The sequence below is a fragment of the Pagrus pagrus genome (assembly GCF_965226575.1).
Source record: "Pagrus pagrus genome assembly, chromosome: 12".
In the NCBI taxonomy this organism is placed as follows: domain Eukaryota; kingdom Metazoa; phylum Chordata; class Actinopteri; order Spariformes; family Sparidae; genus Pagrus; species Pagrus pagrus.
The window spans coordinates 2494203-2518083 of record NC_140196.1 but is presented as its reverse complement, the minus strand read 5'-3'; the positions used below and the strand labels follow the sequence as shown (position 1 = coordinate 2518083).

Below are 23881 nucleotides of genomic sequence, written 5' to 3'. Positions count from 1 at the left end.
AATCGGATAAAAAAAAAATTATTTCAATTATCACAAAAATGCTGAATATCAGATCTATTAATATTGAGCAGATGTTTCTCTTCTCATTAACATTTACTCCACAAAACTACAGAGTGCTCCTTTAATGTTTGTTAAAGATGTTAGAAGACGTAACAATGTTTTTATCTGTTCACGGTTCAGCCAGAGGAAACACGAGGCTGAGGACACTGAGTGTGTTCGGGTGAGGAGGCTGAGGAGGACAGATGAGGGACGTCAGGGTTGTTAAAAACCTCTCCGTCTCCTGCTAAATGAATTAAAACGTGCCGTGACGCCGAGGACACGACCTCCGTGTCCCTCTGCGTCTCTGATTGTTGGACTTTCAGCCGAGCATCGCTCGTTTCCAGGAAACTTTGGTGAGGCCTCGCAGATTAAATGGCTCGTTAAGACTCTTTCTGCAGCAGTTAAAGGGTTGTGTGGTGATTAGCGAAGGGTTAAACCTCCCCTCCTCTCTCCGGCCCTGCAGGATGGTTTGGATTATCTCCTCCCCCTCCTGTGTTATCAGCGGTGGAGGGGGTCGACCCTCCCCTGTAGAAGAGCCCGTGCTACAGATGGCGGAGGAAATTAGAGTCTGCACGCTACGATCGGGATCAGAGCTAAAACCCCGAAACAGCCGCGTCCGTCTCAGGTGGACGTCTCTGATCGTCTCTGCTGCTCATGAATCTTTCATTTCACTTCATTTTATTTCACCTGCAGGACTTCATCTAGTCAGCGACTGAATATTAACTCAAGTACTGAAGTACAACTCGGAGGTACCTGCAGTATTATTTCTACTTCATCGTATTTTGGAGTCTAATGTTTATACTTTTTACTCGACACGAGCTACTTTACAGATTCAGATCATTAATACACAAATATAAATCTACCAACACGTGTATTTAGATGTATGATTAAAGCATCCTTCACCAGCTGCAACATGAAAGTGAACACATTAAAGGAACAGTTCACCCAAAAATGTCTCCATACAGCTCGTCCGGCGTCAATCAAAGTCTGCCGAAGCACCGAGATCCCAAACTGATTTGAAAAGACGTTATTTTCTCGTGCACCCACTTCAGACGAGGTGCATGCTAACGCTTTTAGCTTCACAGCTACATTGATGATTGCAGCTTAAAGAAGGTGTTTTTTATATTCTGTTGAGACGCTGATGATTTGTGGACTATGAAACTTCACCTGACTCCAGGAGATGAAGACTGAATTTAATGTCAGTAATCAGCTGTGGAGGTTTTATTGTGATATCTATCAGTTAAAATATTTACCGAGTTCACCTGCAGTGTTTTAAATGAAGGACTACATCTGAGTATTTCTTCTTCGGCCGGCTGAAGAATGATTTCCTGCTCTTGTGTGACAACAAACGAGTCGTCCCTCTGCGAGACGACAGACTCCCAGTGTCTGCCGATCCACAGCGAACGCAGTAAGCCAATTAGAGATAACTATCATGGAACTTAATCAAATTAGTATCGCTGATTTGCCATCTCCTCTCTTTTCCATTAAGGCCCTGCAATCCCCACAACATCCCCTCCATCCTCCCCTCCATCCTCCCATATACCCTTCATTACAGCAGGCAGGCAGGCAGCCCACCAACAAAGGCTTTGTGTCTTAATATAAAAACCTGTCTGTAGTATTCAGGAGGAGGTGACAGAGCTGAGAGACCAGAATCACAAAGACATGAAAACAGTGATGACCGTCCTTCCTCTCAAACATCTCCAGGAGGAAATAAATCATCGGTCATCAGTGAATTTAAGAATAATTCAAGCATCAGCATCACGTGTGGACAGACGCGTCCGTTCAGACCGGTTTGTCCTCCATCATCAGCTCGTTCTCACTCCCAACGCACCAAATACAGCAGCCTGGCCGGCAGCTACACACTTCAGGACTGAGATTCAAGTCCCATGTGTGACCAAGGCCTCGTCCACATTATAACGCATAGTCTTTTGACACATGTCGATTCAACACCTTCTTGCACACCACCTGAGATGTTCTGGAGAAACCGGAAGCAAAAGGCGGATTCAGGTGTGTGGATGGACGACGAGGTGGAGCATGTGCAAACTGAAAAACTGAGCTGTTTTTAAAGTATAAGATAGTTTCCACACAGCAGCGTCCAGCGAGGTGCAACAGGAGAGAGTCTGCGTGGTTTCCAGAGGTGAAGTCTGTTGCAGTCATGTGAAGCGTTACGTGGACCTTCGCTGTTTCATATTGATATTTAATTTCCTGTCCTAAGTCTTTCCTGGACACTTCCTAGAAATGGTTGAGACCCGACAGCCCCGTTAATAAACCGTTATATATGTACCAGGCCCGCTCGGTGCCACAGTAAGCTGAGACATATGGTGGCAGGAATAATCTGACAGCGACGGCCGGACGACCGTCAGGCTTCAGTTAAAATCCCCGAAACACTGCGAACAAAGTGGATGAAGCTTAGTGAGAAACTAAGACCAAACCGTCCTCAGCACAACAAAACGCTTCTTCAGTAGTTTTTAGTCTTAAATATCGAGGAACGAGGATTTTACTAGTTCAACTCCTGTTAGATTCTGAGGTACTTGTACTGGACTTCAGTATTTCACTTTTCTGTTTCTTCATATTTATACTTTTTACTCGCCTGCATTCGTCTGATGACTGTAGCTCGTAGTAACTAACTGCATATAACAGATTACAAGCTGCATCAGAGCCTTTTAATTCAGTTAAATACATTTATTTTCATCAGATAAAAAAAGTTCCTGATAATCAGAAAAATACAGATTTATATCAACACACAATTGTACATATATACGTATATAAATTATACAATATATTATATTTGGTAAATATCATAATTATTCATATGTATACATATTTTATGTCTTACACATACCACACAGTTCTATACTATATTATATATGTATAAACATATACAGCATATATACTGAATGTGTATATATACACATTACACACAATATTATATATCGTACATAATGTTTGTATCCTATTTACTCATATTTATACACATTATACATATTTATGTTACATATAACATTATGTTTATTACTTATTATTATTATTATATACAGACTTATACAATATACGTACATATATAACATTACATTACACTTTCATAATATATTTATATATCCTGTTGTAATCGTGTTATATATGCCAGACTTTTATTTTTGTTTATTTTATTTGTACACACATAAAATTAGATAAAATCATATGATTCATATATAAGAGATGTTTCAGGACCAGAACAATAAAAATGAATATAACATAATTAAAAAACACCAAATAACAACAAACAACACACAATAAACAGAAAAACAAATCAATCAATAGACAATAATGTAATAAAAACATTCAAATCCATTAAAAAAAATCATTATTTAAGAAAAGAGTTAGTTTCTCTTCTGGACGCTGCCACGGTTCATCCTGTTGTTCTGAGATCCACCCAGCGAATAAACCACTGCACCACACTGCCTTGCTCAAGGGTACCGTGCTCATTAATATGAGGGTCTGTCATTGACCTTGGGTCCGTGCGGCTCCGTCTGCCTCTCTGATCTCCGGCTCGGTGTCGGTCTGAAGTGAAATAAATCATGGAGAACTTCTTCATTTGTGCTGCGGTCTCTCCGTCCACACCTCCTGGAAGGTCTTTAACCTCGTCCAGGAAGCTAATCAGCAGCGTTGTGAGTGATTTAGAACAGGCCCGCTCCGCTCTGCCGTCTGGCAGCCGGTGATAGCGCCCGGGAGAGCTGTTAGAGCCGCCGGCGTGGAACCAACCATGTCCAACAGCACCGCAGAGGGCCCACATCTACTGCCGCTGCTGCTGCCGCTGCTGCTGCTGCTGCTGCTGTGAGAGGAAAAGACTGAGCCGGACGGAGACACGACACTCACAGCAGCTGGACGAAGCGGTGGCGTGCCAAATTAGTCCACTAGTCCGTCTTGGTGGAGCGCCAACGGCGTCCAAAATGGAGCTGTGAGCCAATCTGAGCTGTGTAAATATTAATCCAGTCGACGTGGAGAGTTTAATGAGTCGTGTTGGGTCTTGTTTGAACAACCAGCTCATGAATCGCTCCACACGATGGTACAGTGGTGATGAAATCCTCTGTTTGAGGTCCGGGACCAAACACAAACTCTGAAACAGTCACAGGTTTTATGTAAAGAACAGAGTTTTAGAGGATTTAATACATGAAGACTTTCATCTTTCTGTAAACCGTCAACCAATGAGAACGTTCCTGAGAGGTTCCCAGTCCAACGAGGGTTTATTGATCATATTGGAAACATTCCCCTCCACACGTGCATTAAGGCACAAGCAATATAAAATAATCACCGTTTTAAAGTCTTTAAATGGCTCCTCTGCCTCCTGCCTCGACTCCAGAGCAGGGAAGTATGTTTCATTTCACAACTTTAACCTCTGGACACAAGAACTCGTATTACTCCTTTTATCTTTAGCCCCGTTTCACACTGGCACCTCTTAGACCCGGGCTTAGTTGATTTTCTGGGGGTAATCCAGAGCTAACAGCTCCCCTAGCCCGGGGCCAACAGCTCCCCTAGCCCGGGGCCAACAGCTCCCCTAGCCCGGGGCCAACAGCTCCCCTAGCCCGGGGCCGACAGCTCCCCTAGCCTGGGGCCGACAGCTCCCCTAGCCCGGGGCCAACAGCTCCCCTAGCCCGTGGCTAACAGCTCCCCTAGCCCGGGGCCGACAGCTCCCCTAGCCCGGGGCCAACAGCTCCCCTAGCCCGTGGCTAACAGCTCCCCTAGCCCGGGGCCGACAGCTCCCCTAGCCCGTGGCTAACAGCTCCCCTAGCCTGGACACATACGATATCAATCAGTAGAGTTTGTTCTGCAGCTTGCCTTGCAGTAGGAGGTCTGGAGGACTAGGTAAGTTGTGATATCTATCGTCTCCACACCAGGCAAATCGGTCAACCCGTGGGAAAAATCACAAAAAGTCTTTTTGGGCCGCAGTGCATCACGTGACGATGTAGTTACACAGTTTGACCACTATGAAAACTGTCTTCGAGGCCTGGAGCTCTTCCTGGGGGTTGATCTCAACGATGGCGTACTCCTCCTCCTCCTCTTCTTTGTTGGTTTTATCCATCCACTGTATCAGAGTATATAAGATCATGTTATTCACTGACGGGAGGCACAGCTCCAAAAATAGAAACTCAATATGTGGCGGCTAATGTTGATATTGTTGATAAATAAATGAGTAAAAGTAAACTACTGATGTCACAGCTGATTCACGCTGCCTGATGGAGTTCAGGTTCTGTTCTTCTGGGCAGGTCTCAGCCGCCCAAGTGGAGCCGATTGAAGGGAAACAGCTGCTGGACTGTTGGTTTCTCTCTGAAGGACTCGGGTCAGAGTCCAGAGAGCAGAAACAGAGTCCACTAACAGAAACTAAGGACCAGCTTCCACCACAAGAAGTTCCACAGAACCCCTTTAATATTCTGCTGGTGCTGCCCGTGAACTTCACCTCCGGCTCTTTAAGGAGAACATCAAATCAAGTGAAGATGGAATTAATGAATGTGATGTTTGCATTAAAACTCTCCTCTCTGCCATTTTATTGCCATATTGCATTTTTTTTTTTAAAGTGTGCGTGCATGAGCGTGTGCGTGCGTGCGTGTGCGGCGGGGGCGTGGAGGTGGAGGGGAGTGTTGCATCCCCTCACGTGACCAGCCTGTCTGTCCTCTCCTCGGTCCGGATCTCTTTGTTGTGGTTGCAGCTGCTGCTGCTCTTCTTTACGCACCGCAGCTCCCTGACGCGCCTCATCACCGCACCGCACCGCACCGCACCGCCGGAGCTCCGCCAGAATCAGCCCGACCGGCAGTGAGGACGAGGCGGATAGCTGCGTGGCGCGACACCCGCCACAGACTCGCTGCGTGGCTTCAGTCGAGCTACAAAAAAAAAAAAAAAAGAAAAGCCGCGGAGCTTCGGTGCGGAGGGCGGACAGGACGGGACGGGACGGGGAGAATGCAGCCGCTGCCTCCTCTGCTGCCTCTCTGGACACACCGGACCGCCTCCGAGGCTTCCTGAAGCAGCTCCCCGCACATTCCTCCACCTTCCCCGCACACTGCTCGTGTCTCTCCAGCGTGCGGCAGCCGGGCTGCTCTCTGTCGGATTACGCCAAATTGTTTGCACGCCTTTTTTTTTTTTTTTCTGCAGCTGAATCGAGATTTTGAGTGATTTTGTCAGCATCATCATCATCATCATCTTCATCATGGTGTCAGGCCCCAGGGGCGGAGGGAGGTGTCCCGGCGGGGTCGTCCCGTGCCTGGTGTCCGCCTGCCTGCTGTCCGCGCTGCTCTACCTGCCGGAGGCTCGGGCGTCTTATTACCCACAGAGCGGAGAGTGCAAAGGCAAAGGGAAGGACTGCACAGGTAGGAGAGCTGCTGCTGCTGCTGCTGCTGCACCCTGCATCACCTCCACATCCACATCACAGCCTCCACATAATGTTAACAAACCATCATGCAGCTCCTGTTGTGTCTCTGTCACCTCTCAGCCGCTCTGCTGCTCAGAGTTTACTGACCTTTTCTCTCAGACTGGGCTAATTAAGCTCTCAGATGTCTGCTGTCCTCACTGGACTGTTTGTGCTCCATCATTAGTTTCCAGCTGACTGAACGATGACAGAAGTCACATTAATGTCCCTGAATAGTCCTGACCGAGGCATTTCATCTGCTACAGTGGGAGTTTATTGTGATGTTGCAGGGAGGGATGCTCGATATCTGAATTATCGGCCCGATAACGGAACATTAACATCGTCGGTTATCTTCAGATGATTCAATTATAGCCGATAACACAAAGTCAGATCGCTTTAGTTGCAGCAATTGTGATTTTTCTGACCGATATTGCGATTTGATTTACGATTTTTCAAGCTTCAGCTCAGTGTTCACTGTGCATCACATGTTTCGGCTGACTGTTTTGCCGTATGTAGCTGCCTGTGGTGTGTTTTTAAGTGCTGGTACAAGTTTGTGCTGCTGCCTCATGTTCCTCGACAGGTTTCCCATCGTACCTTTTTATTCTTTGTTGCTCGTCTGTCTGTTCGAAGACAAAATCTAATGTTTTTCTTGGGTTTCACATGTTGTATTTGGTGGTGGGCGTATCCACAGTCGCCTTGGGCCACGTCTGATTAGCGAGCAAGTCTGCCACACTAGGAGCACGGCATGAATTTGTAAAACCGTTGACACTCGTGTTTAAACGTGGGACAGACGCGCCTCTTGCTCTTGCTAATCGCGTTGTTTCACATTGCGTTCAGCCCTAGAAGGTGGTGGTATGCACCTTTTTGTGAGCAGCCAATAAGAACAGAGAAGAAGAACAACAAACATGCTGATGTCGCGGCTCATGATATCAAACTGCTGCAGCTGTGTAGAGCCGCACATGTCGTCACTGGTGTGGACGAACACAACTGCGTCCTCTGCGTGCTGGAAAAAGCATAAAAACGTTTGTTTCTATTATCGGTTATTTTATCGGTATCGGCCACGAGAGTCAGGTGATCATCGGTTATCGTATCGGCTGCATCTCTAACTGCAGCTGAACTCCTGATGAAACACAAACTTTAATCTTCTATAAACTATAATCCAGCTAAAATGTCCCCTGAAGGTTTCCAGTCTAACGTGATATTATTGTGGACATTCCCCTCCACACGTGAGCTAAGGCATCAACAAAGTCTCTGTTTTAGGCCAATTAAATATATAATCACCTCATTTTCCTTCTCCCTTATTAAAAGTTTCCAATTTCTTATTTCACAACTTGAACTCGTGGACACAAGATGTCTCCTCGAAGTCCATCCTCGGTGTTTGTGCGCTGGAGGCTTCAAGTTTCCACGTCTCGCTTGTGTTTGCTGATTTCTTTGGACCAGGACTGACTGATGTTGTCGTCTGCCGTCCTCACTGGACTGTTTGTGCTCCATCGTTAGTTTCCTGCCGACTGAAAAATGACAGAAATCACATTAATATTCCTGCGTGTTGGCGGAAAATCAATATTATATTGATGACATGAGAAGTCTGACTTATAGGAGGCATTTCATCTCCTATAGTGGGAGTTATTGTGATATTGCAGCTGTGCTTGAGTGTTTATTTATTGCATATTATTATCACTGAGTTGAGGCCTGCTGATGGAGGTTTTTAAGGACTGGAGAAGTTTCCAGCTTCCTTAAATAAGAAAAAAAAAAACCTTTAATGTGTATTTTGTGATATTCAGGCTGTCTGTTTGTTGGTGTTGCCTCAATGTGGGAATTTCCAACTTCAGTACAACCTTGAAAATATCGATAGTCAGTACGTTTGTCGACCGTGACGTCACCCCGAGGTTTCTGAAGACCCAGGATGAAGCTTAAAGCAGGTGGAAGCCGGTGGAAGCCATCTTTGCGGTACCTGACTCCGCCTAACTCCCAGCAGGCAAAGAGGTGGAGCTGAAGCGAGCCGCCTAGTTAGCTAAACAAGCCCACCTAGCTGGATGCTACCAGGCTATCAGTGTCTGTGTGTGTGTGTGTGTGTGTGTGTGTGTGTGTGTGTGTGTGTGTGTGTGTGTGTGTGTTTCCAGCAGCAGCACGAACACGGCAGCGGTGAAGATCAGCGACTGGACTCGGCTGAGGTGAAGCCGAGCAGACGAACGTTTATCTTCACCAGGATGAAGTCGTAACTTAAAGGGAAAAATCTTCGGCCTCGTCCAAACGAATCCAGATATTTTCCCCCCGTGTGTTTAAAACAAATGGAAAAACCAAAAGAGAAAGCTGCTTCAGTTGTGTGGATGGACACTGAGGTGTCACGTCACTGTCACAGTCACAGTCGTCACACAGTCTTTTAAAAATGCACATCAGAAGGTTATTTTTTAAAAAAAAAAGAAAAACGAGAGGCTGCAAGATGTTTGTTTTTTGCAAAATAACTGAGAGTTTTCTCAGGATTTCATCACCAGGAGCAACTTTAAGTCTTCATATTCCCAAATAATCCCCACGACCCCGATGAGTAATAATATGTGAGTTCAGAGGCCGGTCGGAGAAATACAGTCGATCGATTTGCATCCTGCATATCAACGATTCATAAATTCATTATAGAGTTCCTCCTCTTCAGCTTTTATTAAATATGTAGAGGATAAAAACAGCAGTCATGTAAATGTGCATTAGCTGTCACTCCGGAGCGTCTGGATGAACCCGCCTCCGTCATGTTTTATTCATGAAGCACTGAGTCGCCTCCTCCGGTGCCGCGCTCATTTGTTTGCATTGAGAAACGGAGCGTTGTTCCTGGCAGACGAGCGCCGCGATGCTGATCTGTGCTCCCCGACACGCCGGAGCACAGTGCAAATATTCTGCAGAGGCAAAAAAAAATGAAATGTTCCGAGTCACTAACCAAACCCAACACCTCGATTTTCAGCACAGAGAGTTTAATTCACACAGTCCGTGCTCGGCAATCACCGCGTTGCACTCGATAGCAGATAATTGACTGCGCTGCTCTCAGAGCTGGTTGTTGCTCAGAAAACAGAAGAAAGGAAAAAGCTTTTAGAGTCGCCGGAGTAAACAGAACAAAATGGCATGTGGCACTTTGCAGGGAGCAGCGGGCTGCTGTGTTCAGGGTCTGACGGGAAAATAGAGCCCCGGAGAAGCATCAAGCATTCAAAGCACGCCATTATTCTCTGCTATTATGACGGCGCTGTAAAATGTAGCGTGTGGAGAGGTCAAGCAGAGCGTTTCTGACGTCGGCTGTGAATTCCTGAAAGGGCGATAAAGTTTGTTCTCACCACTTGCTGCCTCACAGCTAACGTAAAGAGAGAGGCGCGTTTTATTCTGTAGTTTGGTTCCTGTCGACTCTACTGTCTCATTTCCTGTCTGAGGTTAATGGGTGGAAATATTTAGTTTGATGTTAAAATAGTTTCAGTAATTTCCTCAAAACAGCAGCTGTAGTTTACACCAGCCAAACAGGAGGAAGCGGTTCATTTGTTATTATTAGATTATTTTTAGCAGCAGATTGAATTAATAAACTGAAGTGTTTGTTGTCAGGGTAACTGTTTTGGTCGCACGTGCACCCAGAAATTTTAATTGAGACTAAACATTTTTTCATTGGTCTGATTAATAAAAGATGAGATGACAGCTGCGTCGGAGCAAATATTATCCTGTAAACATGACGGAGGGAGCGATTTTCAGGCTGCCGAGGAAATAAGCTCATTTACAAATGTGCCTCTGATGGAGCATCTGATCGGTAACGTGTCACAAGTAATAGCTTATAAAATATGAATCTGCAAAGTAACTAGTAACTAAATTGATCAAGTCAATGTTGTGGATGGAAGTAAAAAGTAGCAGAAAATGGAAATACTCGAGTAAAGTATCTCAAAATTGTATCTAAGAACAGAATCAGTGGTTGTTCTGGATTTTTACTGGAAAATGCTCCGTCCCACGTGTCCTCGGGCCTGAAAGGTTCAGCCCAGACCCGACATCATCGGGGGAGGTGACCCCTCTGTTAACCTGGTAATGTCTGGCCACAGAGAGGAGAGGAGGAGGGAGTGAGACAGCACCTGGACGCCACCATTTTATCTGTGTGTACTATGGACTTTACGACAGGTGGACAGTGCTGGAAAAGTGCTTCTGAAAATATTTAGGAACCCTGAGTTTAATGTGTATAATTAAAAATTACTAAGTAGATAGATTACTTTATTAATCCACCAGGGAAACTTTACTGTCGCAGCAGCAATTCACATAAAATCACAATATAAAAACACTGAAGTTGCTGAACGTGCATTAATAATGTTATTATGGACCTACATTATGTGCTGCTGCGTCCTAACGAGCGGCTCGTTGACGAGTCTCCAGCTTCTGGACGACAGTGGAGCTCTAGTGGCGACTGAGGGAACTGCAACTCTACCGTCAGAGCTCAAAGTCAACGTTTTGTTTGTGTCCTCAGAGAGATGTTTGAATTAGTTTCACCAAAGTAGAATCACAGAGGAGTTTTTCTTGCTCTTGATGTGACGTCCTGTTCAACATAAACTGTGTCAGCTTGAAACAGAACGAGCCGGATCAAACCTCCCCCCGAGGCGTCCTCGGAGCGGGTCTCCTCTGTCAGAGTTTAAATCATCGACACGGTGACGGCTGCTTCACGGACACACCAGCGGCACAGAGAGGACAAACAATCATTAGTGAACTGTCCCCGTCTGGAGACAGACGTCATGTTTGGTGGGTTATCGACGACCTGTCCGGCTCTCAGCGGAAACACGGCGAGAGCAAATGAGATCAATGAGTTTGAATCTGTGACATTAAAGTGATGGTGTTCGCCCGTCGGCTGCTTCTGCTGCGTCCTCCACATGTTCTGCACCAGCTTTTTAATACTGAGGCCTGTGGAGGCACACGTGTCGTCTCTGGATCTGCTGTTCGGCTCAGATGAAGCGTTCAGCGGAGCAGCGGACTGAACGCAGAGCTGCTCTTTTTGTTTTCTTTCTCAATAATTAACCGGTTATTCACCAGTTGATGGCTCTCAGGCTGCACAAGGCAAAACTAACCACGACTGACGTGACTCCTGTTTGTCATCGTGCCTTCGTCCTGTGCTCCTGTGGATTTATGCTTTAGTCTCTGTCTTTTTTTACAGTTAAGTTTGGCTTTTTGTTTATCTCAGTTTGGATTTGGATCATTGGACTGGTTTTGTCTGCATCACCTGGCTCCTGTTGTTGTGTAGCTGACGGGCCGGATGTTATAACAGGTTAACAATAAACACTGTGGAGTAAAATGACATCAGAGCGCTGAAGCAGTAAACGTCACTGGAAATGTACGAATCATAAATCACCCCGAGCATCTTTTTCTGCATCATGTCCAATAAAAACCAAAGAGTTTCTTAACGGCTGATATCAGATAAAGATACGATATATCTGTGACCAATATACCAGCCGGGCTCTAATATATGACAATAAAAGAGGTGAATGAGGATGAATTTGTGTTTGTCCTCATGTTTCAGATCAGTTTTAGGAGTTTGCAGTGCGGTACTCAGACTGGTCTTGGTCCTGGTCTTGACCCGGTCTCAGTTTAGGCGTTCTCGACTCCCACAAGGAGCTCGTTTATTGAACGTAAGAGAAAGAACAAACCCGATGACACTTAAAAACAAACTCAGGCTCCTCTAACGTCGATGTTTTCCTTCAGTAGATTGTCTCGGCTCCACTGCTTCACTTTCAGTAATAAAATGGCAGAAGTTGGCAGAGAGCCCGGATGAGCCCCGGCAGGTACAGTCGGTTATGAAGTGAAGCGAGTCTCCAACTTAAGTGTTGTTTCTGTGGTATCGTCGCCTGAAGACTCGTCTGCAGTGTGAGTGGAAACACGTTCATGTGGGAAACAGCGAGATGGTTTCTGATGAACACGTCTGTTCCTCATCAGCAGTCGGGTTATATTCAGTCAGGACGAAGATAAATGAAGTGATGCTCTGTGAGACTTTGAACCCTCTCGTCCTGGGAGATCCTCTCAGCTGTTTCTGTTCGCTCACGTGTTCGTCAGCCCGTCGTCGTGACGTCTTGTGGAAGGAAACTCACCCGCACGACAAATATTCAGTAACAGGCGTGATTAAGACTTCAGCAGGCGGCGACATTAACAGAGCAGCAGATGAATATTGATGTGGTGTCGACACTGTTTACAGTTTACACTCTGCGAGGCCGAGGCTCTCATCCAGAGCAGCTGACGGTGAGAACAGCATCAGAAACACGGAGCGCTGGCGAAGCAGCTGGAGAGCGTTCACGACAACACGTGAAGAAGAAAAGTGTGTTGCGTTCAGGCGTCACTGCAGGATGTAAAGTTCTTGTCTGTGATTGACAGATGTGATCGCCGGCCTCACAAATTATTACTGATGGAAAGTAACTAAGTAGTCTACGTTTACTCAAGTATGGGCTCGAGGGACTTGTACTGAACCTGAGTCATTCAGTTTCGTGCTTCTTCATCTTCTTCTTGGTCTTCTTCTTCGTTAAAGGTGCATATCGCCACCTGCTGTATTGGAGTGTGTTGATGCTCTTGTAAAGTCAAAGAAAGCATTCACTGTAATAATATACATTTCCCAATAAATTCCTGATAATGTATCACCTCTCTGCATCCCCAGTACAAATATATTGACAGTCAGAGTTGTGACGACACGTTGCAGCGACGCAGATCCACAACAACTGTGATTGGTCCGCCTGGTTGATTTGCCAGTTTAAGTACTGTACATTTTTGAATGCAGGAAAAAGAAGTATTTACTTTGTCGCATTACAACTTTTACTCAGTAAAAGAGTTCGTCTGTAAAAATGAGTCGTCATTCAGGGTTATTCACTTACTTCAAGTATTTACTGTAATAATTATTTGGAAGACTCAGATGTAGATGTAGCTCCACTCACGCCTCAGCTGCAGAAACAGCCAGAAGGGACCTCGAGCTTTGATTTTCGTATTTTTGAACACTGTAAAGTAAAAGTTTGAACCGTGTGTGTCCAAAACCCTGAACCCTGAACCCTGAACCCTGCGGTTCACCAGTGGAGAGTTATCAAACTTTAAAGCAACGTGTGTCAGAAACACGGGACTGAAGTTTTATTTTCTCGTGTTGTATTTCTAATTAGCACAGTTTCAGCGTGGTGCCGGGACGAGGCTGTTTGGATTGTGGTGTGAAGCCGTGTGTGTTCGACGCTGTTTAACAAGCGTCTTATACGTCGTAATGAAGCAGAAACAAACAGATGATAAACGACACAATGTTCTCTCTGCTTCCTGCAACCAAAATATCAATTTATTCACAGCGCAGCAGACACGAAGCGGAGACAACATTAATCATGTTTTTGGCTCAGACGTGATGCCACCCCCGGGTTTCTACATATCAGCTACTTTAAAGTATTTTCCATGCAGATGCTGCTGATTGATGACACTTCTTCCTTTAAGAAACACGAGGACGTGCTGCGGTGGGCGTTTCTCGGATTATTAGAAACAGGATTTGTTTTTTATTTATGTGTTTGAACGTCAGATTGAGGAGCAGAGGTTGTTTTCACTCGTTTATTCATGTCAGATCCTCCCCGAACAATCACAGCACTCCTGATACTGTAGCTAAAGTTTGTGTCTGAAGTAGATTTTTACTCTCTAGTTTTGAATATTGAGACATTTTTTACAAAAAACGTATTTTAACGAAAGTGATTTTCCCCCAAAATATTTCCTTATTATGAATGTTTTTATCTTGATTGTATCTTGATTTTGTCTTGATATGTTATTTCAATCGTTTCCGGTGTTTCACAGTCCGATTTTCTTGGATTTACATGACAGCAACAGTTGAAAAGCTGCCATGTTGTCAACTTCTGTTGCCTCCCAGGGATTTTTTTAGGATTATTGTGACTCATCAGGTTTTTCTGAAGTCAGCTGTGTTGCCACAACTTGTTTAAAACATGAAAAACAACCAAACAAACCTAAAATGGCTCCATGCAGCTCGTCCGGTGTAATCCAAGTCCCCCGGAAGCCCCGAGATCCAAAAACTGATTGGAAATGTTTATGTGTCTGAGCTAACGATCTTCCGTCTTAACGAGATGTGAAGGTTTGTGAGACGAGTAAACAGATGAGTTTAGAAACCTTCGTTGGTCCTTGAAGTTTATTAGAAACTCAAGGTGCTCTTTCACTTTATGAAAAACACTTCGGCCACCTGCTCGCTCATTTTCAGTCTGAGCATCTGAAAAGTGAAATACCAGGACGGAGTGTGTGTAACAGATTATATTTTCGAGGCCAGACCGGATGAACTCGCCGACTGTTTTTCCACTGATGTCGGTTCAGTTTCTCCCGCCGCCGCTCCTCTCCAGCTGAGAAGGAATTATCCACCGATCAAGTTTTGGCAAACCAATTATCTGCAGCGCCACGGGGGTGACAGGCGCTTTTAATTGTCTTTCATGAGGCCATAAAAGGTGTTTGTCAACTGGCTGGATGTGGACTTTCTAAATCTGCGGCGCTTCTCGGAGTTTAATTAAGCCTCGAGGATGAAACACGGCGTAAAGTCAAGGTGCTCTCTGAGTCTGACAGCGGCGAGTCTGTCGACGCCGAACCGTCTGCGGAGGCGTTTGTTGTTGTGTAACTGAAGGTCGGCGGGTCGAGTCGCCGCAATTACAGTCACTTGAGTTAATCTGTAAGCGTGAACATTAAAGAATGTGGCAATTTCAGAAAAGGCAGACGGGTCTTTTCAATTTGTTCCCAATATTAAATCACATTGAAGAGCCACAGGTTTAAAAGATGTAATATTCTGGCAGCAGAGGAACCGAAAATCTGTAAAATCACAGAGAATAATTATCTCGTAAAACCTCAGTAATGTTCTGCAATCAAAGTTCAGGTTTTAGCTTTAATTTCACATTCGATCCTGAAGATATTTAAACATCTTTAAATACAGCCGGACTCTGTTATAAATCAGTAGGGAAGACGGTGAAGTGAATAAAAACACATTCATAGATCAACTTCCTTAATTATAGAAGAAATCTGTCAATTAACAAACACTTCTGTGTCACTTCATGATTGAATGAAACATTTTCAATAAGAAAACTTTTTGCGATATGTGAGAATATCTAACGATCTCTAATTATTAACAGCATGTGAAGAAATAACAGTTTCGATGTTACGACATGTTGCAGAGATACTGAAGTTAGCGTGCTAACAAGCTAGCCCCAGTAAACATCGCAACATTCCTGCGCCCAGCGGTGTAAACAGAAACCAGTCTGGACCACTAGATGCACGGCTAACCGAGCTAACCAGCTAACAGAAGCTACAGTTACTCTTGTGATATGCTGCCACCTGTTTGTTTGACGGGTTGCCAGTTCTTACGTATTGAATTGTGTTTTTATTCACAGTTACATATTTTTTACGTTAATTTACGTCCGACAGCTAAACTTCCACTCTGTTTTTGTTTATTTAAAAAAACGGGAAATCTGTAAGAAAAAATAAACAGCAAAATACTGTATACCAATGAAAATGTTGATATTTGGAGCTATTGTGCCTTCACAACGTCTCGTCTGTTAGATTAGTGGAAGGAAAACTTCCAAAATTCACATTTATGTGTGTTCTGGACATTCAGGCGAATTACTGCGTGTTTATATTAACCATAACATATCAGAAAACAACAATGACTTAATTGTCTCAATGTAAGAAAATCAACTGGGGAAGTTTCACGGTGTTAAAATGTCAGACAGACACCAAACTTTCCGGTTTTCTTCCTCTCTGAATCCTGAAGGTTTTTACAGTTCAGATATTATTCACAGCCTGATTTATTTTACATTTAACCAAAACATCGAGAAAATTGATTTAAAAACATTTCTGATTTATGGAGTTTTGATAAAAAGAGAAATCCAAAGTTCCCTCTGTACAAACCTTTGACTCTAATATGCCAACACAGGAAACAAGAAGTTTGAACTGGGCTTTATCTTTTTTTATACTTCTGAATGTCGCTGTGGGACCAGACTGTGGTTCCAGCTGTATTGAAGTCTATGGGAGATAATGGAGAAAAACACTAAAACCCAACGTATCTACATGTACGCACGTCTGATGAAGAACAGAGGAGGTTAGCGACTGATTGTTTCACTGGAAACACTGATTTCTTTAGTGAAAGGCTTGACTGCAGTCTCAGTGATGTTTGGTCGGACCGGCCCCGCTTAGTCACGATATCGTCAGCCCCGTTGATCATTTGGAAATAAAATCAGTGGTTGAGCTCCTCTGAGGCAGTGGGACACATTTCATTTACCGATTTGCTGTTTTAATAAGATTGAATAAATTGAGCATTGAGTCCAAAACTTTTGGAGAACAGATGTTTTTCAGGCAGTCGAGTTCATCAATCAACCGTAGAAGCAGTTTTTAACATCCCTCATTCTGGCAGCTTGTGTAGGAGTTGGGGCGGCTCTTGTTTCTTGGCGCTTCCACTGTGACGAGGAGGGAAAATCTCCTGCGGTCATGTAAAAAAGAAAAAGGTGACATGAAACCTGAAAAATACCAAACCCTCCTCTCCTGGATATCTGAGGCCAGCCGTGTCCGGGGAAACGCAGGACATCCGTCGGCGTGCCCACGTGCACGATGACTCACAGTAAGGTGATCTCGCGGCTCTACAGGTGTGTGGGACCCTGCGGGCCCTCAGGTGCACCCGCCCGCCGCTGACACCCCCGTCGTCCTCCAACGCCGCCCTGCAGCGCCGGCTCTCCGCCGCCATGAAACACTGATGTTTGCACTTCAAACGAGCTAATCTCACTCAGCCGGAGCCTCAGATCGAGTTCAGCCTCCGAATGTAAATCACGACCGCAGGTGTGAACGTTCGCTGTCTCTGGTCTCACGTCAGATCGTTTTCAGGCTGATTCTGCAGGAGGAACGTGACACCTCACTTCCTCTGCTCTCCCCTCTGACACCTCCTCCACCGGGAGGTCGGGGGTCAAAGGTCAGGGTCCGCATCGCTTTCCTGCTCAGAGACACTTCAGAAGTCGATGGCTTTGGTGAATTTCCACCAACACCAGTGTGTTCAAATATGGAATGATTATCATTTTTTATTATTATTATTATTTAATCTACATACATACATGCATGTATGAGACGTTTGTCGACCCTGCTGCTCACTCCTCCCTCAGAGGTGGACGGCAGAGTTGACGGCGCCGCCTCAGATCTCGGCTGATTAGCTTGGCTCGCTGTCACAGTTGTTATTTACGGCTGCAGACGTTAGCTTCAGGTGGAAATGTGATAACGTGGTTAGTGATTGTTGTGAGGAAGAAGTCTCGTCCAGGTCGACATCCCTCCTACATAAGTAACGTTAGCCGGATGTCCGTAGCAACGTAGCTTTATTGTCCAGCTGAGGACGGACAATCAACATGAGCTGCAGACTCTCGATCACGATGCATCTTATAATCTAGTACGTTTCCACACCTCCTGTACTGGAGGCGTGTCCGACGCTGGTGTTGGTGCAGGATCTTCCCTCGTGGTGACGTCTCTGACGGTCAATAGATTTTGTCGTATTGATGAACTCCAGGGACGTTTCTGTTCCTTCAGATTTCATCTCATCTGTTCTTTGTTTTTCGTCTGCTCTGCTTTCAACAAACGTGTGTGTGTGTGTGTGTGTGTGTGTGACAGGAGCTCCAGCTGTTTTCACTTGTGTTTTACTCCCCATCTCTTTGCGTTGTGATGTGGTGCAGCTTACGAGTCCTAAAGTTTAAATCATTTCCAGCTGGAGCAGACGACGGTTAGAACAAACCTGAACCCTCTCACCTTCTGTTCAGGTCTCTTCACCGACTCTGTGAGCATCGGTTCCTCCTTTAAGTTCAACCTAATATTGTTTAAAATAAACGTTCTAGCAGAACTTCGAAGAAAAACCTGAAGCGTCCGACACTGGCGTGATTACAGAAACATCTGCAGCAGCTGCAGCTCTGCTGATGTTGGCAGTGTGTCTTCAACATGAAGTGAAGCCAGACATGAAGGCCTCCAACATGGCTCCCAGAGGGTGTGTTGCATCATCTGAAGGCCTCTGCAGACATCAGACCCAACAAAGAGTGAATGTTCAGGCAGGTTTGCCCTCTGAGGCAGAAGTCTGTCCAGTCCGCCGCTCACGTACATACGAGGAGATGTGTACAGAGAGTGAAAAGATACCGTTGTGTACTGATACCGAATACCAGGTACTCGTATCGTTCACATTTGAAACGATCGTGACGCCAACATGGCCTCCGCGTCGTGTCTCCTTCACTCTGCAGCAGACTCTCCGTCACGTCCACACTCCGGCCCGGTAACACGTCTTAATCTTCCTGGACGTTTGGGCGTCAGACCAAAGGAACAATTAAGATCTGGCGACAACCTCCACCCCCTCGCTGAGAAAATTAAAATGATTTCTGTGACATTGGCGTAATGTGTGGGCTGTCAATTATCCGAGGTAATGCTGCATGCGTCGATGGCTCTGTAGATTAGGCGTGAATGGCAGCTTTATGGAGGCAGGGAAGTTGCAGACGCCTCATTTGTCAGATTTAGAGCGGCTCGGCCTGCGCGCTGCCGCCGCCGCCGCCGCTCTATTTCAGCCAGTGTTTCTCCCTGTGACATGCAGGCCTGATTAAAGATATAGGGCTCATCAAAATGCTAAATACAAGGGTGGTGATTTAGCATCAGTTTGCATGTGAGGATGGATTGAACAGCAGCGTGTGTTTCCAAGCTGGGCAGCCAGAATCACTTTATATCTGGAGTCAGCGACGGCGCAGTCGTTTGTCTCGACGAGGCAGACGCCAAAACAGTCAGCGGCTGACACAGTAAACACAGGAAGGACAACACGATCTGATGACCAACATGTGACCGAATCATCTGCAAAATTATTAAATTAATCAAAATCAGGTGACAAAATGTCTCAGCAGTTTGAAGCAAATCTCCAGAAAGTCTGCAGAAGAAAATGTCAGTTAATTCCTGCTACATCTGCATTTTCATTGTGAGATATTATCATGCTCACGTTAGCATTTAGCGCAGAGCTCCACTGCAGCTGTTAGCACAGTGAGAAGGACAGAAGCAAGTTTTCATGACTAAGTGAAACGATCAACAGTAAAAGTTTCAAATGAATCAAAATCTGGTGACAAAAATAAAAAACACTCGTAAAATGTCGTCCACAGACAAGTTTCTCTTCATATTCAGACGAAGTTGGAACCAGATTTCCAGAAAATCTGCAAAATATCTGTTTTCCTGACAAAGTGAAATGACTTAAATGTGACTGAACCATCAGTAAAAGAGTCAAATGAATCAAAATCAGCTGACAAACTTATTAAATTAATGTCAAGTTTGGGACAAAACAAGCAAACATTTGAACTAAATTTCCAGAAGAACTGCAAAAGAAAATGTCAGTGACATCTGCTCAACATGTTAGCATCTTCACTGTTAGCATATCATCATGCTCACGTTAGCATTTAGCAGAAAGACGCCCTGGAAGAATCTCCAAGTGACTAAAATGTGACAATTAAATGAATTAAAATAAGACGACGGACGAGTTTCTGCTCAGATCTGATCAGAAATGTAAAAATCTTCCAGAGAAAACAAGTTGATGCTTGAATGCATTTTAATGAATACAAAGCCGACGCCTGTGGCTCTGCTGCTTCTCCGGTTGTGATGATAAATCAGTGCAGGACTCTCAGCCACACGTTTGTCATTGTGGTGAAGGGTCAGAGGTCACATGACAGTAATAGTCCCCTTTAGAGATGCATGAGAAAACGTTGAGATGGACTCATGTGAAGCAGGAGATGTGTTTGCTCTCAGACCTCAGACTCCCCTCGGGAAGCGTTCGGCTCTGAATGTATTTACTGCCGAGAGCAGCAGGCGGTCGTCATATGTGGGAATTCTCTGTGTTTGCCATCGCCGATGGATATTTATTCTGAGCAGCTCGTCCAGCTTTATGCTTCTGCAGATCGGTGATTTCTGCCAGACGAGCTGTGTTGAATCTACAGCGTAGTTAAAGGTCCGGTTGGTTCAGCTGGTGTCAGTGGAGACGATCGAGCTCTCTGCGGTTCATCCAGGAAGATCAGGAGACAAGTCAACATTAACAGCTTCAAAATAAAATCAGTGGAAGTTCATACTTCTTACCTAAACATCTGTGACAGCAGGTTATACGCAGGAAGACAGAAGATATCACTGTGATGCTGCAGTTTACATAAGTTTACATATTACAGCTGATTTTCTCACCACTTGGGGGCAGCGTGACAAGCTGAACACACGAGACTACTCATGTTCACGTTAAAACGTTGTTAATGTCGGAAACAGCGTCCTTCTCCCACATCCTGAAGACGCAGAGCATCATTAACATTCATTCGGAGGCATGTTTGTGAGGGAAATAACTGGGACAGACGCTATTTTTAACACAAAGACAGAAAGAAGTTCATGTTGAACATTTGCTGAATTTACAAGAAGGAACAAATAAGTCAGAATCAGTCAGAGACAGAGTTTCACACAGTTTATAAAGTGTCTCCAACTCAACACCTCACTAAACTGACACATTTTCAAAGGGAGTCTGGTGACTTTCTCCACGGGGACAAAGAAGTAGCCTATACTGGTTACTGTTTAGTGTGTTTGTAAAATGTGACATGTTTAGATCAATAAAATGTTAAAACTTACTGTTTTCATTTAATGCTGAATTTACAACAAGGAGACAATGATTCAGGATCTGTCAGAGACAGAGTTTCATAATGTTATAAAGCTTTATGCTACTCAACAACTCCTAAAATTGGTTGATTTCTTAATGGAGTCTGGTGATGTTGTGGTTACTGGTTCGATCACGTGTTCACAAACATTTTACTCACCTCGAGCTGTTTACCTTTGATCAGATCGCTCAGGACTGATGTTACTTCAACATCTGATCAGTTGTTAATATAAAGATATTGATCGGATATTCAGATGCTCTGTTTCCATTGACACCACATGCCTTATTAGAAACACAGCGTTTTGGGAAACACCAGCCCCCAGATATCCTCCGTCTGCTCCTGTCGGCCGGGCTGCCTCCACCACAGAGCAACACGTTTCCTTCGTCTGTGCAGCTTCTCCTCCAGCATCAGGCTGTGAAAAGGCTTTCTGTCTCCTAAACACAATGACTTTAGTCTTGTCTGAGTCGCGGCTGACGAGCAGGAAGTGAACCGCCGTCAGTCCGTCAGTTCACTGCAGCTCGTTAGACTTCCTGTTCGTGTCAGCTGACTCGTCGACCGTACGAGCGCTCTGACCTTATCTCGTGCAAGAACTGATGACACAATTAAAAAATCTCTCCAAAGGAAAGAAAATCTGCCAAATAACATAAAAGCCACCTCTTCATCTGTTTTAAAGGTTTGATTTTTTTTAATTAAGGTTCACGTTCAGGGGGTGCTTTAATGTTTCGCAGCGTTTTAATGGGATTTTTTCGTCTTGTCTTCAAAAAATGAAAAAAAAAAACTAAATCCGTGCGTTAGATCCATTAAAAAACCTTAAAATGTTCATCTATTAATATTTTTAAGAAGTTTTCCCACAACGAGTGAACAGAAAGCAGCTGTGCCTTCAAAGAAGTTTCTTTTTAATTAAAATTCAAACTCAGGGGGCGGCATTAGAGTAAGTTAGTGAATTAGAAATACATTATTATATTACAGTCCATGAATTCACTGATTAATGAAAACTGATGAACAGAAGATTAATGTTGAGCTAAAGCAGCGACTCTGATGTGATGTGGTTGTTGTGCTCGTTTCTTTTAGATAAATAATAAATAATCAAATCATTCACGTCTCCCTTAAAAACACATACAAACATGTAAACATACATTGAGTTTAATTATTTAAAAACACCTTAAACAACAAATAAAACCAATTAAATTTCTTAAAGGAACAGTTCAGTCAAAAATGAGCCAAAATTAAAATGCAGGAAAAGCCACAGCGAAGACATGCGTACGTTCCTCTATTTACCAGACACGGCAGCTTGTCAGGAAAATACTGCGCTGACGAGAAATATTTATCTCAGGACCGGGAGCTGATCAAACACGCACCAAATGAGATCAGATGTCCAACGAGGACGAGGAACGCACGTCCGAAATCTTCAATCAGATTGCAGCACTGTGACTGAGCTGTGTTATTAATGTCGGCGGAGGGGAAATGTAAAGCAGCTGACGATGAAAACACTCAAGTGAAAGTACCTGGAAAGTAATAAACTTGAGTAAATGTAGTTAATTACATTCCATCAAACAGCTTTAATGATTCATTTGATTTGATTTTTCTTCCTCAAACTCCTGAAAACCAAAACACGGTTTTAATCTGTAAATCGATTCATTTTCCACAAACACACACGCGTAAAGAAGAATCAGATCGTCTGATACTGAATAAATAATCAGCCTGAGACTTCACACAGTCCTCGTCCTCGTCCTCCTCCTCCTCCTCCTCCTCCTCCTCCTGATGAACATACCCTCTGACTGTAGATCAGCTGAGCGTCGTCCTGCAGACCGAACGCCGTCTTTACGTCCCGTCACTCTTGTTATTGGGCCTCGGGATAAAGAGCAGCTTCTCTCTGATGGTGATGAATTCTTCATGACAAAATAACCGGCGGAGGCTCATTCATACATTTATTTATTCTGCACCGAGTGATTGAACCAATATTTTCATGCCAGAGATGATTCATAATTCAGCTGCTGTGTTTTAATTCTGCGGCCGTCATACATCATCCTCACTGCGGTGTGTTGGTATGCATGTGTGCATCTCTCCGGCCTCCTTTTATTCTCCTCGCTCTTTGTCACCGGGAGCCTCAGGAGCTCATATTCTCTGCAGGGTTTGTTGTGAAGCCATTAGCCGCCGCAGCGCTCGGGGTTAGCTTCCCCCCCTCCCCATTGATCGGGGACGGACAAAGAGCCTGGAGTCGGCCGGGGTCGACTCCTGTGCATCTGTAGACCCGGAGCGGCTTTCTGTTACCTCGCCGCCTCGGCTCTGGATCTTTGTGCACCAATTAAAATGCATCAAGTGCAAATCACCTGCCGAGGGGAGCCGGGGTCTGGTGTCCTCCGCTGTGCCCAGAATTGGAATGGGACCTGATTAGTCTCGCATCACAGACTCTGCGGGCAAATCCATTCAATGCAACAACAAGGCGGGAGGGGGAGGAGGCTTTAAAACAGTCGCTCACATATAAATCTGTCCCTGCGTCGGCTCAGAGTTCAGATCCAGATGGTCAGGTTGAAAAAAATATGCGTTTTTAGGAACATTTTAAAACGTGAAGCCTCCTGAGTCCTCTGAACACAGCGAGCTGTGACGGAGGGAGACTTTTATTTATTTGTGAGTGAAGTGAAGAGCTGACGTTAACATGTAAACAGTCTATGTCATGGTCACATGACTCTGACATCACCACCACTAATTGGGCTTTTCCACCGGCACTTTGAGCCACGCTGCTACGGGATAGTACAGGTCCAAAGTGCGCCGGCCCGGCCTCAAAGCGATGCCCCGTGACCTCGGCCGCCCCGCGATGACCCGCTTC

The 23881-nt window shown here is 44.8% G+C and overlaps 1 protein-coding gene across 1 annotated transcript in view; it reads left to right on the top strand.

The window, feature by feature from the left end:
- Positions 1-5621: 5621 nt before the first annotated feature.
- Positions 5622-23881, top strand: part of tmeff1a (transmembrane protein with EGF-like and two follistatin-like domains 1a) — a 70739-nt gene continuing 52479 nt past the window's right edge. Inside the window, exon 1 of the mRNA XM_084368836.1 lies at positions 5622-6377. Within this exon, the coding sequence (XP_084224962.1) occupies positions 6218-6377 (160 nt within the window). The 5' untranslated portion in view covers positions 5622-6217. The remainder of the gene's footprint in view (positions 6378-23881) is intronic.